Source organism: Pelobates fuscus, chromosome 12 (assembly GCF_036172605.1).
Source record: "Pelobates fuscus isolate aPelFus1 chromosome 12, aPelFus1.pri, whole genome shotgun sequence".
Lineage (NCBI taxonomy): Eukaryota > Metazoa > Chordata > Amphibia > Anura > Pelobatidae > Pelobates > Pelobates fuscus.
In genome coordinates this window covers 455897-474950 of record NC_086328.1, presented here as the reverse complement: position 1 = coordinate 474950, position 19054 = coordinate 455897, and the positions used below count along the sequence as shown (strand labels likewise).

Here is a 19054-nt window from a genome sequence, read left to right as displayed (position 1 = left end):
CAGTGACAGTATTACCCCATGTTACCATTCTCTATACCGCACACAGTGACAGTATTACCCCATGTTACCCTTCTCTATACCGCACACAGTGACAGTATTACCCCATGTTACCATTCTCTATACCGCACACAGTGACAGTATTACCCAATGTTACCATTCTCTATACCGCACACAGTGACAGTATTACCCCATGTTATCATTCTCTATACCGCACACAGTGACAGTATTACCCCATGTTACCATTCTCTATACCGCACACAGTGACAGTATTACCCCATGTTACCATTCTCTATACCGCACACAGTGACAGTATTACCCAATGTTACCATTCTCTATACCGCACACAGTGACAGTATTACCCCATGTTACCATTCTCTATACCGCACACAGTGACAGTATTACCCCATGTTACCATTCTCTATACCGCACACAGTGACAGTATTACCCCATGTTACCATTCTCTATACCGCACACAGTGACAGTATTACCCCATGTTACCATTCTCTATACCGCACACAGTGACAGTATTACCCCATGTTACCATTCTCTATACCGCACACAGTGACAGTATTACCCCATGTTACCATTCTCTATACCGCACACAGTGACAGTATTACCCCATGTTATCATTCTCTATACCGCACACAGTGACAGTATTACCCAATGTTACCATTCTCTATACCGCACACAGTGACAGTATTACCCCATGTTACCATTCTCTATACTTCACACAGTGACAGTATTACCCCATGTTACCATTCTCTATACCGCACACAGTGACAGTATTACCCCATGTTACCATTCTCTATACCGCACACAGTGACAGTATTACCCAATGTTACCATTCTCTATACCGCACACAGTGACAGTATTACCCCATGTTACCATTCTCTATACCGCACACAGTGACAGTATTACCCCATGTTACCATTCTCTATACCGCACACAGTGACAGTATTACCCAATGTTACCATTCTCTATACCGCACACAGTGACAGTATTACCCCATGTTACCATTCTCTATACCGCACACAGTGACAGTATTACCCCATGTTACCATTCTCTATACCGCACACAGTGACAGTATTACCCCATGTTACCATTCTCTATACCGCACACAGTGACAGTATTACCCAATGTTACCATTCTCTATACCACACATAGTGACAGTATTACCCCATGTTACCATTCTCTATACCACACACAGTAACAATATTACCCAATGTTACCCTTTTCTATAACACACACAGTGACAGTATTACCCAATGTTACCCTTTTCTATAACACACACAGTGACAGTATTACCCCATGTTACCATTCTCTATACTGCATGTAACGGCACCCCCGGGCATAAAAGGGGTTAAACGCTGTTTAGAAGATATTCCCTTCCAGATTTACAGGCAGCTACCAAAGACACCAATCCGCCGAACAGGAAACCATCTGAATGACGTAAACAGCCGAATAGGAAAAACCATACGAATAGGTTTACACTCCTAGCAGTCAAACTGGAACAGCATACAATAAATCCCCCCCAAGAACGAGACAAGGCTCTATTTTGAGGGTCAAGCAGGAACAGCCAGAGCTGTGGGTTTATTGTTCTTATTTACACATTCTTACACATTAGTACCACCCACAGGGTTTTGGAAAACAACCAATAAACACGTACAATACACTCAGGCACTCCCACACAAAATCCTCCCCTCTGCCTGTGATACAATTACCTTACACAATGGGTAATGTAATTATCACAGGCAGAGAAATACAGTTTTTCCACATTATTCATAACTTAAAAAGTATGCATCACATTCACATAAAACTTACATTTTCAGAATCAGCATACGTCAAAATCATACAAATTGGTCCAATGGTTCAAAAGATAGATCGTAGTACTTTGTGACCAAATGAAGCATGGCTTTTCTGCCCAAAACCAGTTCCACTGAGACTTCTATCCTGGAGATAATTGGGAAGTAATCCAATTCTCTCCAAGGACAGAGGCAAAACTCCATTGAACACATAGCAGCAAAAGACAATAAAATACATAAAAATATATAACTGTGCAGCCATTGCATAAAACAGGTACATTCAACATATCCCCAGATAGCTCAGATCTGAGCCCGCATTAATACTGAATGGTGCTCAGATCACACACATACAGTTCAATTGCCATGGAGCCAAAGTCTTTCCCATAGTCTTTTATTATACGAATGGGCTCCATGGCATAGCTATCTGGGGTATCACCGCTCAAACAGGGCAAGCACCGAATGAGCCGGCTTTCGTGTCTTTGCAGGGGAAAATCAAGCGTTTCAACATGGGGCCATAGTCTAAAGGCAAGAGGCGGGTAACCAGCCTCCTCCAATGCACAGTGGCGAGATTGGTCTCGTCACACCACACACAGTGACAGTATTACCCAATGTTAGCCTTCTCTATACCGCACACAGTGACAATATTACCCAATGTTACCCTTCTCTATACCACACACAGTGACAGTATTACCCAATGTTACCCTTCTCTATACCACACACAGTGACAATATTACCCAATGTTACCCTTCTCTATACCACACACAGTGACAGTATTACCCAATGTTACCATTCTCTATACCACACACGGTGACAATATTACTCAATGTTACCCTTCTCTATAACACACCCGATGACAATATTACCCATTGTTACCATTCACTATAACACACACAGTGACAGTATTACCCAATGTTACCATTCTCTATACCACACACAGTGACAGTATTACCTAATGTTACCATTCTCTATACCACATACAGTGATAGTATTACCCAATGTTACCATTCTCTATACCACATACAGTGATAGTATTACCCAATGTTACCTTCTCTATACCACACATAGTGACAATATTACCCAATGTTACCATTCTCTATACCACACACAGTGACAGTATTACCCAATGTTACTGTGACGAGACCAATCTCGCCACATTGCATTGGAGAAGCCTGGTTGCCCGCCTGCTGCCTTTGGACTATGGACCAGACTTTAAAAGACGTATTTTCCCTGCAGAAAGGCTTATTCGTGCCTTTCTGCCGGGGTGTTCGGTAGATTTTTATCTACCGAACAAACTGCCGAAGGAGCGACCACCTGGGAGCTGGAGTGTGCCGCCAATTTACCTCCCTGAAGCTGCGGTTAACCGCAGCTTAATTGACGAATGCAGGGTGGTCTTTGTTCGTTTACCGAACACATGGCGGCGGCCATTTTAAAAGTCCCGAGTGGCCAGCGGTGTTCGGCGAGGATTCTATGGAACTAGAAACGGACACTTATTGGCGCGAACACCGCTGAGCCGTCAGCCTCCCTACTTCTGCCTTCGGTCATTTAACCGACTGCCTGTTCATTCGGTAGTTTATCCGTATGAACAGCATCACCCCAGATAGCCATGCCATGGAGCCTATTCGTATAACGAAAGACTATGGGAAAGACTTTGGCTCCATGGCAATTGAACTGTATGTATATGATCTGAGCGCCATTCGGTAATAATGTGCGCTCAGATCTAAGCTATCGGGGGATAGGTAGAATGTATATGTTTTATTAATTATTTGCAACATTATGTATTTTATTGTATTTTAGTGTTTTACTGTAACCACATGGTTAATGGAGTTTTGCCTCTGTCCTTGGAGATAATTGGATTACTTCTCCAATTATCTCCAGGATAGAGGGGAGGGATTATAATGTACTGTGGGAGTGTTTTAACCCTGTATGTCTGTGATTGGTCATTTTGTCATTTGTGTCCCAGTCTTCCATCTGGTCCCCTAGGGGAGTGTCCACCAGGTGGAAGACCTGCATAAATACCGGGCAGGTAGCCCACATTAAACCAGACCACTGCTTGACCAACAACACGGAGCTCTGTCTCGTCTTTGGGGGGGATTTACTGTATGCTATTAGAGACTGATTGCCAGGAGTGTAAGCTGATTAGCTGCTAGCAGACGAACAAGAAATGCAGACATTCGTGTGGTTCCAGTTCGGGAGTTGGAGTGCTATTTTGTATCCAGTTCGGGAGTTTGGTGTTCTGCAGTAGCTGTGCCTGTATCTCTGGAAGGGGAAGATCTTCTAAACGGCGGTTTAACCCCTTTATGCCTGGGGGTGCCGTTACAGTTACCTTCTCTATACCACACACAGTGACAATATTACCCAATGTTACCATTCTCTATACCACACACAGTGACAATATTACCCAATGTTATCATTCTCTATACCACACACAGTGACAATATTATCCAATGTTACCATTCACTATACCACACACAGTGACATTACCCAATGTTACCCTTCTCTATACCACACACAGTGACAATATTACCCAATGTTACCTTCTCTATACCACACATGGTGACAATATTACCCAATGTTACCCTTCTCTATACCGCACACAGTGACAATATTACCCAATGTTACCCTTCTCTATACCGCACACAGTGACAATATTACCCAATGTTACCATTCTCTATACCGCACACAGTGACAGTATTACCCAATGTAACCCTTCTCTATACCGCACACAGTGACAATATTACCCAATGTTACCATTCTCTATACCGCACACAGTGACAGTATTACCCAATGTTACCCTTTTCTATACCACACACAGTGACAGTATTACCCCATGTTACCCTTCTCTATACCACACACAGTGACAGTATTTCCAAATGTTACCATTCTCTATACCACACACAGTGACAGTATTTACAAATGTTACCATTCTCTATAACACACAGTGACAATATTACCCATTGTTACCCTTCTCTATACCACACACAGTGACAGTATTACCCCATGTTACCCTTCTCTATACCGCACACAGTGACAGTATTACCCCATGTTACCATTCTCTATACCGCACACAGTGACAGTATTACCCCATGTTACCATTCTCTATAACACACAGTGATAATCTTACCCAATGTTACCCTTCTCTATACCACACACAGTGATAATCTTACCCAATGTTACCCTTCTCTATACCGCACACAGTGACAGTATTACCCAATGTTACCATTCTCTATACCGCACACAGTGACAATATTACCCATTGTTACCCTTCTCTATACCACACACAGTGATAATCTTACCCAATGTTACCCTTCTCTATACCACACACAGTGATAATCTTACCCAATGTTACCCTTCTCTATACCGCACACAGTGACAGTATTACCCAATGTTACCATTCTCTATACCGCACACAGTGACAATATTACCCATTGTTACCCTTCTCTATACCACACACAGTGATAATCTTACCCAATGTTACCATTCTCTATACCACACATTACTAAACATGACGAGCGAAGTGAAAACAGAATTGACTATCTCGGCCTAACATTGTAAATTCACCTTGAATGCATGTTGTATTCCCAGCAATTCTCACATTAGTAAATAACCTAGTTATAACCTATGCTTTACCTGGCCAGTCTGTCCGTAAATGCCTTTACCCTGGACACCTCGTCCTTGTCATCCACGTTTAGCACCATAATGCAATGAAAGTTCCCATCTCCAACATGTCCGGCAATTGGACCTGCAAAGTGGCCGCATGTTTGTGATTAGATAGTTACAGATCAATTGATCGTTATAGATCAGTAGAATGACACCCACCGGTAAGTTCTGATTCTAACAGATCTTTCTTTGTTTTCATTACGATTTCAGGGAGCTTAGAAATGGGAACACACACATCCGTGGCATAGCCCTGAAATAAGAAAAGAAGAGTGAAATACTCTGGCAAAACCCATAACATGGGACAGTCTCTATCTCTCACTGCGAGCATGGACCTTCTTTCAATAATTTCACTAAATTTCAACACGTTAGGCATAATCTCAGTAAACTAATGTGCAATAAAACACCCTAAACAAGTCGGACTTTGCTACATTTGGGAAGCGCTGTGGATGAAGGTGCACCATAACAATGGTCAAGAATGTAAAGAATTTACCCAGAAATGTTACAATTTGTATTAGGCTAGTTTCTATGTATTCCCTACGGTCTCAATGTAATTCTTATCCAATCTAGTGGCATTTATTAGCGACCCTGGAGTCCAGTGGAGGCTCAGAGTTCCCCTCCCCTCTTCCTCCCAGCTGTGATATCACCAAAGGGGGCCCGGTCGCGCTGTTAAAGGTTAGCCATCACTGCCCTACCCCATGCTCCCTCTGTAGCCCCTAACCTCCTGCTCCCTCTGTAACCCCAACCCCCCCTGCATTCCCTACGTAACCCCAACCCCCCCTGCATTCCCTACCTCCCCTCTACCTCTGCAGCCCCTACTCCCCCTGCTCCCTCTGCAGTCCCTACCCCCCTGCTCCCTCTGCAGCCTCTACACCCCCTGCTCCCTCTGCAGCCCCTACTCCTCTGCTCCCTCTGCATCCCCTACCTCCCTGCTCCCTCTGCATCCCCTACCTCCCTGCTCCCTCTGCATCCCCTACCTCCCCTCTCCCTCTGCAGCCCCTACCCCCCGCTCCCTCTGCAGCCCCTACCCCCCCGCTTCCTCTGCAGCCCCTACCTCCCTGCTCCCTCTGCAGCCCCTACCTCCCTGCTCCCTCTGCAGCCCCTACCTCCCTGCTCCCTCTGCAGCCCCTACCTCCCCTCTCCCTCGGTAGCCCCTAGCCCCCATTGGGCATGTTTTAGTTTATATTGCTGCTGCTGGCCCTTTTAGAATCATCCGTGGACATATTGGGACGTTTGGGAATAATGTCCCTTTAAGACTTTGTAACATATCACAGTAATACTGTCTTAAATATTATGTAGGTATTTATGTGTTCGGTTAAACTGGGGATATGTAGAAATGTGTGTTTTATGTGTTAAATGTATCAGTATCAGTATGTAATTTTATGTCTTTTACTGTCTTTTTGTCTGCCATGTGGGTAATGGAGTTTTGCCTCAGTCCTTGGAGATAATTAGATTCCTTCCCCAATTATCTCCAGGCCAGAGGGGAGGGATTGTGAGGCATTGTGGGAGGTAACCGGTCTGAGCTGGAAAGTCATGCTGACAGGGGTTTTAAAAGATACTATTACTAACTTTTGAACCCCCATTTTTTATATGTTGTTCCCCTGAATGGATTGATTGTGGATATGTATTTTTATGTGAATGTGATGTATGGTTTTAGAGTTATGAAAGTTGGGTAGAAAGTATGTTTTAACTGTATGTGTAATTGGGTTAAGTGTTAATCTAAGGGGAGGAGATGTGTGGGAGGTAACATCTATGCTATTGGATATTTTACACCTCCCCTGTGGGCAGGCTTAAATGTGTAAGATGGAAATAAAAGCCAGGCTGGATGTGCCAGTCCAGAGTTCCTGTTTTACCCTCAAAGTGAAGTGTCGTCTCATTATTGGGGGAAGGATTTATTGCATGCTGTTCCAGTTGACTGCTAGGAGTGTAAGCCTATTCGTATGGTTCCTATTCAACGGTCTACAGTATTCCTATGCTTGAGAAGATTCATATGCTGAATCGGTTCGGTGATTGTGGTGTCTGCCAGAGTGCTTGGAGTCCTCAGGAAGCGCTAGGAGCATCCATTAACGGAGGTACCCAGTCGGGGTGCCAGGCGATCCGTTACATAATGTAGCAGACTGGACCCTGCACCAGAGTCTGCCCCAGTTTCCTGGAGGGGACTGCTTGCTCGCCTCCTGCCCTGTGATTATGGTCCCTGGGAGATATGGCCCTTCAAGTACAATATTTGGGCATAATGGATTATGTATGACCTTACTGGCCCTTTAAGAACCATCTGGGGACATACTGTGGAGTTACTGTGTGACCACCATTTCATGTATCAGAGGCACATGGTGAGAACAATGGATGAAGCACATGGTGAGAACAATGGATGGCGGCCATTTTAACTCACAGACATTGTTGTGACTTTTCTACACGGTGCCATCTCGCCGGTATTTGGCACACAAAGACATCGTGCAGTAGTTTTAAACTATACAACAGGGGACACATTATACAGTAATTATTTTTCATATAATCTGTATATGTTCTGCGGAATCTGCATTAAACTGTATCTTCCAAACTACTGAATGGATATGGTTGAATTGTGGATATGTGGTTCACCCAGATCCCCTGGTTCTGAGGATATACTTTATATGGGGTTATTGCATGTTTTGGGGTCCCTGTGATATTTTTTATAAAACTGTATTCCTCTGCCTGTGATAATGAGATTAACCATTGTGTTCAGTAATCCTATTACAGGCAGAGGGGAGGATTTTGTGTGGGAGTGTCTGTGTGTATTGTACTGATTGATTGGTTGTTTTGTCCCTCCCTGTGGGCGGACCTGTATTCTCAACAACTGTAATAAAAACCAGGCTGGGAGTGCCAGCCTCAGTTCCTGCTTAACCCTCAAAGTGAAGTGTCGTCTCATTATTGTGGGAGGATTTATTGCATGCTGTTCCAGTTTAACTGCTAGGAGTGCAAACCTATTCGTATGGTTGCAAACCTATTCGTATGGTTCCTATTCAACTGTCTACAGCATTCAGAGGCTTGAGAGGATTTATATGCTTCTCAGATTCAGTGATTGTGGTGTCTGCCAGAGTGCTTGGAGTCCTCAGGAAATGCTAGGAGCATCCTTTAACGGAGGTACCCAGTCGGGGTGCCAGGCGATCCGTTACAGTCCCAGCCACCCTGGTCCCTCTGCATCCCGTAACCCCTGGCCCACTACAGCCCCTACCCCCAGGCACCCACTACAGCCCTTATACCCAGGGGTGTATTTACCCTGAGGCAAACAAGGCGTTTGCCTTGGGCGGCACTTTCTGGGGGGGGTGGCAAAAAAGCCACCACCCAATCGCCCTGGCAAATGCCTTGCTAGCCTCTTGTCCTGGGGGGCCCAGGAGCTGGCAGCGGCGGAGCTTCCCGGGCAGGCGGCGAGGGAGCACTAATCCTCCTGTACTCACCGACCGGCCGGCCGCCCAGCAGCTCCACTGGACCCCAGGGAAAGTGTTAATCTACCCAAAGGTAAGGAGGCTGGGGTGGATTGCATTTTTTTTTAAAAATGTGAGTGTGTTAATGTGTTTGTGTTAGTGAGTGAGTGTCTGTTAGTGAGTGTGTGTCAGTGTGTGTGTCTGTTAGGGAGTGTGTTACTATGTGTGTGTCTGTTAGTGAGTGTGTTACTATGTGTGTGTCTGTTAGTGAGTGTGTGTCTGTTAGTGAGAGTGTATGTGTGTCTGTTAGTGAATGTGTGTGTCTGTTTGCTAGTGTATGAGTCTCTGTTAGTGAATGTGTGTGTCTGTTTGCTAGTGTATGAGTCTCTGTTAGTGAATGTGTGTGTCTGTCAGTGAGTGTGTATGTGTATTTGGAAGGCGGGAGGGGGGGTGTCTGAGTTTTGTCATGCCTAGGGCAGCACAAAACCAGGATACACCACTGCCTATACCCTATGCAACCACTACAGCCCCTATACAACCACTACAGCCCCTATACCCTAAGCACCCACTACAGCCCCTACCCTCCCTGCACTTACTACAGCTCCTATTTCCCCCTGCAAAGACAACAGTCCCTATTACCATTTGCACCCATTACAGCCTGTCCCTGCTCTGCACCCACTACAGCCTCTATTCCCCCCGTACCCTCTACAGTTCCTCCCCCCTGTACCATCTGCAGCCCCTTCCACGCACACCCTCTACAGCCCTTTCCTCCCGGCACCCTCTGCAGTCCCTACCCCTTTTGCACGCACAAACATAAAGGGACACTATAGTTACCAGAACAACTACAGCTTAATTTATATTATACAGCTTAATGTAGTTGTTCTGGTGAGTAAAGTCTGTCCTTGCAGGGTTTTTGCTGCAAAGAATGCGTTTACATTGCTGCCTAGGAACACCTAGCACCTAGATGCTTCCTGTGTCAGTGTTGTAAAGTGTGCACCACTGACATTCAGCATCTCCATGCTCTGCACGGAGACGCTTAACGCTTGTCATAGAGAAACACTGATTCAATGCATCTCTGTGAGGAGATGGTGAGTGGCACAGTGTGGCGTTTTGCCACACATGCACAATAGCCTTCCAGTGCTTTCCTATGGTAGAGCATTGGGTTGGCTGATATCATCTAAATTGATTAACTCTGCCAAGGAATTTGGTCAGTGCTGGAAAAAAGGTGAGTAAATCACGTTTTTAATGGGGGAATACACGTTTGTATTCCTGACACTACAGTGTTCCTTTAAGGTGGCTCGTAACATTTAACACTTGGTTTGTAATTAAGACTCAAGATTTGGAGGCCTGCATACCTCATACAAACACATTGCCAAAATTCACAAATACCCCCTTATACATACTGCCATGCTACACACACAAAAAAAAAATACTACCAACGATGTTTGTTTCGCTCGACGCTGAAAAAGCGTTTGACAGAGTGAAGTGGCCTTACCTATTCTCGCTCCTGACCCACCTAGGGTTCCCTGAACAGTTCACGACCTTATTAAGAACGATGTATACTAACGTCAGAGCGCAGGTGAAAATCTCAGGAGCCCCGCTTCGCCCTTTTCACCTTTTCAATGGTACTCAACAGGGGTGCCCCCTATCCCCCCCTTCTATTTGTACTGTTGTTAGAACCCCTATTACAGGCATTACGGCGCCACCCGGGCGTGAAGGGTGTCGAAGTGGGAGGCATGGAATTTCTGGTTTCAGCCTATGCGGATGATGTGCTCCTAGCGCTCACCGACCCGGTGAACTCAATAGGAGCCTTGCATGGGGTGCTAAGGGACTTTGGGACTATTTCGGGGTACAAAGCAAACATGGTGAAGTCTAGCGCCCTCCCAATAGGAGTACCAGTGACAGCAACAACCCTAATACACGACACACACCAATTACGAATGGAACAACAGACACTTAAATATCTAGGTATTCGCCTGACAGCAAATCCAGAAAAATTATAAGACCAAAATTATACACCATTGATGAAACAGCTGATACGGGAGATGGAGATGTGGGTGGACAGACCTATTTCGTGGATAGGAAGAATTCACGCTGTTAAAATGAACATTTTGCCTAGAATTCTATTTTTGTTTCAAGCGCTGCCCATCCGCATCCTCAGATCGTCCTTGCAGCCCCTGCAGAGGGTTATAGGGTCCTTTGTATGGCAGAACAAAAGACATAGAATTTCCAGATACATTTTATATAGGCTACAGACGAGAGGGGGCCTGGGTCTCCCAAACGTATATGACTATTACACAGCGACTCAATTGACTCAAGTGGCGATGTGGCACTCTACCCCAGGAGACAGAAAATGGGCAGACATAGAATCTCTCATGACGGGCGCGGACATTCCACAGCTCCTCACATGGGTCCCTAAAGAACACAGACCCGAGATAAGGGTCACCTGCCTGACTATAATCAACTCCTTGCGGATGTGGGACTCCCTTAAACATAAGTTTCACTTAGCATCTCTAACTCTTACCTAGGAAGTTAATATGAACATTACCCGTATGATAAACTACCTCCTCCATTCATGGAAAGTCCCCCCCCCCCTCCCCACCCTTTCAGATCTTTACCCTTTTCTCTCTTTCTTTCTACTCTTTTATGTTTCATGAAAATCTAAAATATTGACTACCATAAGGTATTCCGTGAGACAGACATATATCGCAAACATGGAACGTAAGAATTGAGTGCGATGTTTCCTACCCATACACCATCGTGTTAGGCGATTCCCGATGACGGAGCAAAATAGTGCTTATCACAAGATAAATAAAAGGAAAGTCCAGAACCACTTATAACAACACACAAATTAGATATGACAATTGCTGATCATTTGATTACACTAAGCTTTATATGTCAAAGAGTTGTATATGCGACCTGATAACAAACTGTTTATGTTCTTTACCATATGTATCTGCTAATAAATATCTCCTCTATTGTATGTCAATACAAAAATAAAGAATAAATAAAATAAAAATGCTACCATGTTTACAAAACCAAAAACATGTATACTATACTATGAATCCACATATCCTGACACTACACACAAAGACATACATATATTCACTTACACTAGCGCTCACAGTGAATATACACACAGAAAGATACTTTCACTTTACATGTACATACAATCAAATACACGGTACACCTACACCAGCATAAATATTGGTCTGCTGGGAGCCCAGGTGCTAATTTTGCCTGGGGGCCCAGGCCACTGTCAGTCCGTCCCTGCACTAGCATATACACACACTGTGACGAAAGTAACCTCGCCACTGGCTTTTGGAGGAGCCTGTTTGCCAGCCTCCTGCCCTGTGAATATGGCCCATATAATAAACTGTTTGTGAAGCAGCACTTCACAAACGGTCTGAAGCGGCATTCGAACATGTGGCGTTGGCCATCTTAAGCCGCAAGCCTAATGAGTGGTGTTTGGTTGTCGAGTACATTAAACTCAAATCGGACACTCGACGGCACGAACACCGCTCACTACTTACCTTCAACAGATGTTCGGCTATTCGAACGGCGTTCGGTAAGAATAAGCTCCCAAAGGCGAGACATAGACTAAGTGCCATACGAACGCTCTACATTCGGTATTTTATATTGCACTTCGAATCCCCGAAGTAGACCGACCGCACAGCCCAATTCTCTGGAACTGTTTCCAGTCGGTCGGTCAAAATAAGACTTCCAGGAAATTCCTGAACCCCTGAACTGATCTGGGTGATTTTTGGATATTTTGGTCACCTAGATCCGGGCTATCAGGGGATGTAACATTTGTGAGGGTTTTCTGTGTTTTGGGGGGTTTGTAAAATATGTGTTGTTTCTGCCTGTTTTTTCAGACACTGTATTAACTCAATTATCTGCCAGGCAGAGGGGAGGGATTGTATCCTATGTGTGGTAGTGTCATGCATTGTAACACTGTTATTATTGGTCTATGACTTTGTACCGTAGTTCCCCACAAGGTCCATTTGGGGTTCACCCACTGGAAGCTGGATCCTGGTCTTGGTTCCAGTGTGGGTGGAGGATGGCAAGACCCCAGCCAAGCTGCGGCGGCTAAGGGGCTACAGTGCTTTTGGTGCCTGGTGGAGTACTTTGAGTGCTTGGAGTCCTCGGTGAGCACTAGGAGCATTGATTGGAGGAGGCACCCGGTCGAGGTGCCAGGCGGTCCGTCACACACACAGATACACACACTGACACAAACATTGACACACACACCTTGACACACAGATACACAAACTGGCATATACACACAATGATACACACACGTTGGCAGATACACACAGATTCACACACATTGGCAGATACACACACACTGACACAGGTACACACAGACATAGACACATACACACACACATATGTTTACATTTGCTGTTCAGTTACCTTTTTTCTGCAGGATGATCTTCAATGCTGCTGACTGAGGTTGGTGTTCTGCTCAATCCCCACTGCTCCATCTCCCTCGCCAGGCGGCCGTGCACTGTCTGGTAGGAAGTGCTGTCACTTTCTCCCAGCATCCAATACTACAGGTGTCTGGTCGCGGTTGTAGATGACCGCGGCACCTGACCGGACCCATGTTTAGCGATACCAATCGGGTGGCCCTAAATACTGGCAAATCGCAGCGGAACCCAAATTTTGTTCTTGCGGAACATCAATTGGGAAACACTGCTGTAAGGGATATCACCGTTCTGGAGACTAGTGTTGGGGCTTGGAGGCTAGTCTCCTCTTCACAGATTTTGAACTTTGTCCCAGTGCCCTCTGAAAATAACCAGGTATAGGTGGCCCCAGGTGCTTATTATACTCGCTGGAGCTGGTTGATCTCCTGGATCCATTCTCGCATCTAGTGCCTGACCGGGAGAAACCCTTAATCGCCATGGAACTTGTAGCGGACCACGGGTAACCTGACCGGTTACCTCCACTAATACCTTCCTTCAGCCGCTCATGAACCACTTAGAATAACAAGAGACCCATTTCCCCCCAGTAACTGGACGAGACACAATTTTGGGAGTACAGAATGATTTTATTGAGCCACACACAGCTTTTATGCATAGCCCTAAGTAAAGGATTTTCAACACAGACAAACAGGGGTTGTATCCCAGGATCCTCTTTACTTGGGATCCCAAGCGTGGGAAAGGGGAGTCGCTGTCCCTTTGTCTCTTAAGTATAGAAAGCCCGCCACTCAGGCGAGGGGTCTCCTACACAAAACGACAGTGGATCTTCACCCTAGGAGCCTCTGTGCCTGGGAGCCAAGGCACGGGAAAATAGATTGTCTCTTTGTCCCCCATGCTCAGAAAAGGCTGCCATACTAGCCAGTGCCCCAAAAGTGTCCCCACCAACCTTAGGAACCAATGGTGCATTCCCCGACCAGCCTCGGTTTGCGAGGTTCCTGTGCTGAAACCATGCAAGGCAAGCGTCTCCTTTCTGGACACGAATGCTCCCCCTGGTTGGTAATCGTCTATATGAAATGGCGCCACCCAGGGGAGCACTCATTAATTACTTCCCTTGCCGTTTCACACTTATGTTGCAGGCACGAACGTTCTAATTAGTTGGTGTAAACGTTCTAACGGGGCACTGGGATGGTCCCCGTTTGGCAGACAAATAGATTCCGTTCGTATGGCCACTCTCGAATGGGGAATAAGGTACAGTACACAAAAACCCAAGGGGAAACCACACAAGACTATGGGGAAAACATACAAATAAGCAGTGGTTCTGCCACAGAACTGTTCACCAAATCAGAATGGTACCATGATCCAGTAAAACTTTGATTGAATGTTGCTCTGACTCCCAACTACCAGTCACAGTGCTATTTGGGTAGGTGATGGGGCATCTAGGGATACCCATGGCCCAGTATTAACAAAAGTAGAACTCCAGGAATCCCTTTTGTGAGACTGGGACCAAAGGAACTGCATGTATACAATTTACCCAGGCCTTCAGTATGCTTCTTACTCGAACAGCGCATCTGCAACCTGCGGCTTCTCCGACTGTGTCACCTCCACCTATAGTACATAAGGCACCTACTATCTCCCTATCTCCTCCCCTGCATTTTGATGGTAGTATTCAAGAATGTCGGGTATTCCCAAATCAAATTGAGTATCATTTTGAGGCCTCACCAGGATCTTTTCCCACTGGCAGAGCTAAAATTGCTTACCTGATGAACCAACTTAAAGGTAAAGCCTTAACTTGGGTCAATCCGTTATGGGAGAGTAATAGGAGCATTGCACACAATTACCAGGAATTCCTGGCGGAATTTGAATTAACATTTGAACCATTGGGCAGGAAGGATGACGCCTCCACTGCCCTAATGCATATCAAACAAGGGAACCGATCTATCTCGGAGTATGCCATAGAATGTCACACCTTGGCTTCCGAGGTAGACTGGACAAACAGCGGATCAATCTCTGCATTTAAGAAAGGATTATCTGAGACTATTTTGGATGAGATTTCCGCCAAAGACTTACTAAAAAAAAAAAATGAGTTTTTCATATTTGTCATGCAAATTGATAATATATTGAGAACCAGAGAAGCTATTAGAAACAAGTCCAGACATATAACTATGTCATGGGCACCTCATTTTTCCAGACCTGTTGTTCCTGACCTCCCTACAAAGTCCAGAACCCGAACCCATGCAGTTGGGGGTCTCTAGACTAACAGAGGCAGAAAGACAATATGGGAGAAAAGAGGGCCTATGCCTGTACTGCGGTAGAAGAGGACATATGAGGAGTGCTTGTCCCATACGTCCGGAAAACCTCCGCACCTAAGAACCTTAAGGGGACAGGTCTTCGATTTAATGGATACGTCCTCTGGAAATAACAAAAATAGGTTTCTCCTCGATATTGCGATCAAATGTAACAAGCAGGACTTTTCATGCAAGGGTTAAGGAGGTATTCAGTAAGAGTCAAACCGATATTCTACCTCCTCACAGACCATATGACTGTTCAATCCTGTCTCTTATTCTCTGGCACTTCCTGCCTCTTTGCGTATTCCCAACACCTTTCATGTCTCCTTGCTCAAACCACTTGTTTGAAATAGATAAACTGTCCCCAGTGTTCCCCCTCCTCCATTGGTTGTTTCTGGACAGGAGGAGTATGAGGTCTCCTCCATAATTGATTTCAAGTTTTCTCGTGGCACCTTACAGTATTTGGTTGATTGGAGGGGGTATGGGCCTGCTGAACGTTCTTGAGTTCAGGCCTCTGACATCCATGCTGGCCGCAAAATTTGTTCCTTTCATGCCAAATTTCCTCTCAAGCCTGGTCCGGTCCAAGCCTGGTCTTCAGGTGGGGGGTAATGTAACCTATTCCTCCTCACCTTGCGGTATTTGTGCCCAGCGGCCGTGCGCCTGTACAAATGACTCTTGCGAAATGTCAATGGACGCCGGCCGCTGCGGATCCACTCTAAATTATACCTCCACGCCCACCCACGTTAATGACGACTACGGCATGCGCGTGACGTCTCGCGGGAGATGCGCGCGCACGTTTTGGGGTAAAAGGCCGTTCTCGGCCAATCAGAAATGAGCGCTTATTTAAGCTCAAAATTACTTTTCCTCATTGCCCTGCCATGGTTTCTATAGTGGTTGCCCGAGAGTGTGTTCCTGAGCATTTATATTCTGTTTTTTGACTTTGGCTTCGTTTGACTTCCCTGTATTCTGGTATCCCTGACTTCTGGCTTTCCCTTATCGTTGTCTCTCCGGCCATTGTAAGGCCTGGTTGTACGTTATCTATTGATCCTAAGTGTGACACAATCCTACATGTTGGATCATTTAGTAATCCTGTCAATTGGCCGCTGCTTGGTTTAGGCGCGAAACCAGGTGATCTTATATAACTATTTTCGGGTATGAACAGAGCCTCGAGTGCAGACTTTACATGACGATTTCTCGGGGTCTGTACATCCGATTGCCCTGAAATTTGCAGGGATCCTAGCTGGGACCACAAGCTATTTAGGGATGTATGACATGCGGGGATGCATTATTGTATTATATGTATTTTGTGGATTTTTGTGTGTCGGCTTCCTGTGTCTGGGAGATACAATTATCTCCCAGACACAGCGATGCCGGGGCGGGCTTATGTTTTACATTACTGTGGATGGAGACACCCAGTGGGCGTCTGTGCATCTGGCCTTTAATAAAGAGATCCTGTTGTACCCTTCATCAAGTCTTGGCTGATGTTTAGGTAACCAAGAGCTTTAATCACTGCTTCGCTTGGGATTTGGGAGACTTCTAACAGATATACTCAGTCAGAATTTAGGGGATCCGTTACAGCATTCCAAAACTAAAAGTGGCAATGTGTGATTAAAGGTGGCATTCCATTACTAAAAGTGCCAATGCTTTATTAAAGGTGGCATTCCATTACTAAAAGTGCCAATGCTTTATTAAAGGTGGCATTTCATTACTAAAAGTGCCAATTCTTTTTTAAAGGTGGCATCATCATCACCAGCCAGCCCATAGGGAAAGCCACAGGTCCAATGGAATCAGCTCAGAATACTTTAAAACACAGTGAACAGCGGGACACCTCTTGGACCCCTTCACCACTCTATGTAATGACATATACCTCAATGAGTGCTCCCTGAAGGGACTAGCTGAGGCTAGGACCATTTTGACCTTTAAGCCTCCTGATTAAACTTTTATCAATAATAATTGCAAGTCAAATGTTGCAAATCTTACCTCATATTCTATACCCCCGACAACTGGGATTTACCCAATCAAGGCAATATATACAGGGAACCCAACATGTTCCTACAACAACCCTCTTCCGTTAAGGGTGTTGTTCAACCTAGATCTATGAGAAATTGGACAATGTGTGGACGCCTCTACGAAAAAAATACTCAAACATACTCAATTAAAGGATAATTTCCCTGCCATTAACATTCCTCTTTTTAGTTGCTTTCAAATTCATAGTTTTCTACACTCCATCACATCACATATGAATCCCATGGACTGGATACACAACGTAGATCTCTATTCTACTCAAAAGCTTACTTACAGATTGGACCCATACTCTCTTTTCTTACAACTACACCACTGTGACGGACTGCCTGGCACCCCGACCGGGTGCCTCCACCATTCGATGCTCCTAGTGCTCACCGAGGACTCCAAGCACTCCACCAGACACCATCAGCACCATAGACTCCCACAAACCGACGCAGCTTGGTTGGGGATCTTGCCGTCCTCGACCCACCCTGGACCCAAGACCAGGGTCCAGCTTCCAGTGGGTGAACCCAGGGTCGGCCTTAGGCATTTGGGCGCCCTGTGCGAAAAATCTTCACACCGTCCCCCCTTCCCGTCCCCCACTCCTTCCCCCTTCCCACACACCCTGTCACACACACAGACAGCCATACATACACACACACAAACACACGCAGGCAGTCATACACAGACAGCCACACACAAACACACACAGACATAGAATGTGACGGCAAATAAGAACCATTCGGCCCATCTAGTCTGCCCAGACAGTCACACATAGGCAGTCACACACACACACAGGCAGACAGCCACACACAAACAACACACAAACACACACACACAGACAGCCACACACAAACACACAGGCAGACAGTCACACACTGGCAGACAGCCACACACACACAGGCAGACAGCCACACACACAGGCAGACAGACACATACATTGGCAGACAGCCACACACACACACATAGGCAAGCAGTCACACACACACAGGCAGACAGCCACACACACACAGGCAGACAGCCACACACACACAGGCAGACAGCCACACACACACAGGCAGACAGCCACACACACACAGGCAGACAGCCACACACACACAGGCAGACAGTCTCACACACACACACACACACACACGCAGACAGCCACACACACACACACACACGCAGACAGCCACACACACACACGCAGACAGCCACACACAGTCACACACACAGACATTCACACACACAGTCACACACAGGCAGACAGTCACACACACAGACAGTCAAATACACACACAGTCTAACACACACAGGCAGACAGTCAAATACACACACAGTCTCACACACACAGGCAGACAGTCAAATACACACACAGTCACACACACAGGTAGACAGCCACACACACAGACAGTCACACACACACGCAGGCAGACAGCCACACACAGACAGTCACACACACACACACACAGGCAGACAGTCACACACACACACACAGGCAGACAGTC

The 19054-nt window shown here is 45.8% G+C and overlaps 1 protein-coding gene across 2 annotated transcripts in view; it reads right to left on the bottom strand.

The window, feature by feature from the left end:
- Positions 1–19054, bottom strand: part of LDHD (lactate dehydrogenase D) — a 102524-nt gene that overhangs the window by 6229 nt on the left and 77241 nt on the right. For both annotated transcript variants that reach the window (XM_063437580.1, XM_063437581.1), the window contains exons 9-10: positions 5619–5709; positions 5430–5541 (exon numbers count right to left, since the gene is read on the bottom strand). In XM_063437580.1, the coding sequence (XP_063293650.1) occupies positions 5430–5541; positions 5619–5709 (203 nt within the window). The remainder of the gene's footprint in view (positions 1–5429; positions 5542–5618; positions 5710–19054) is intronic.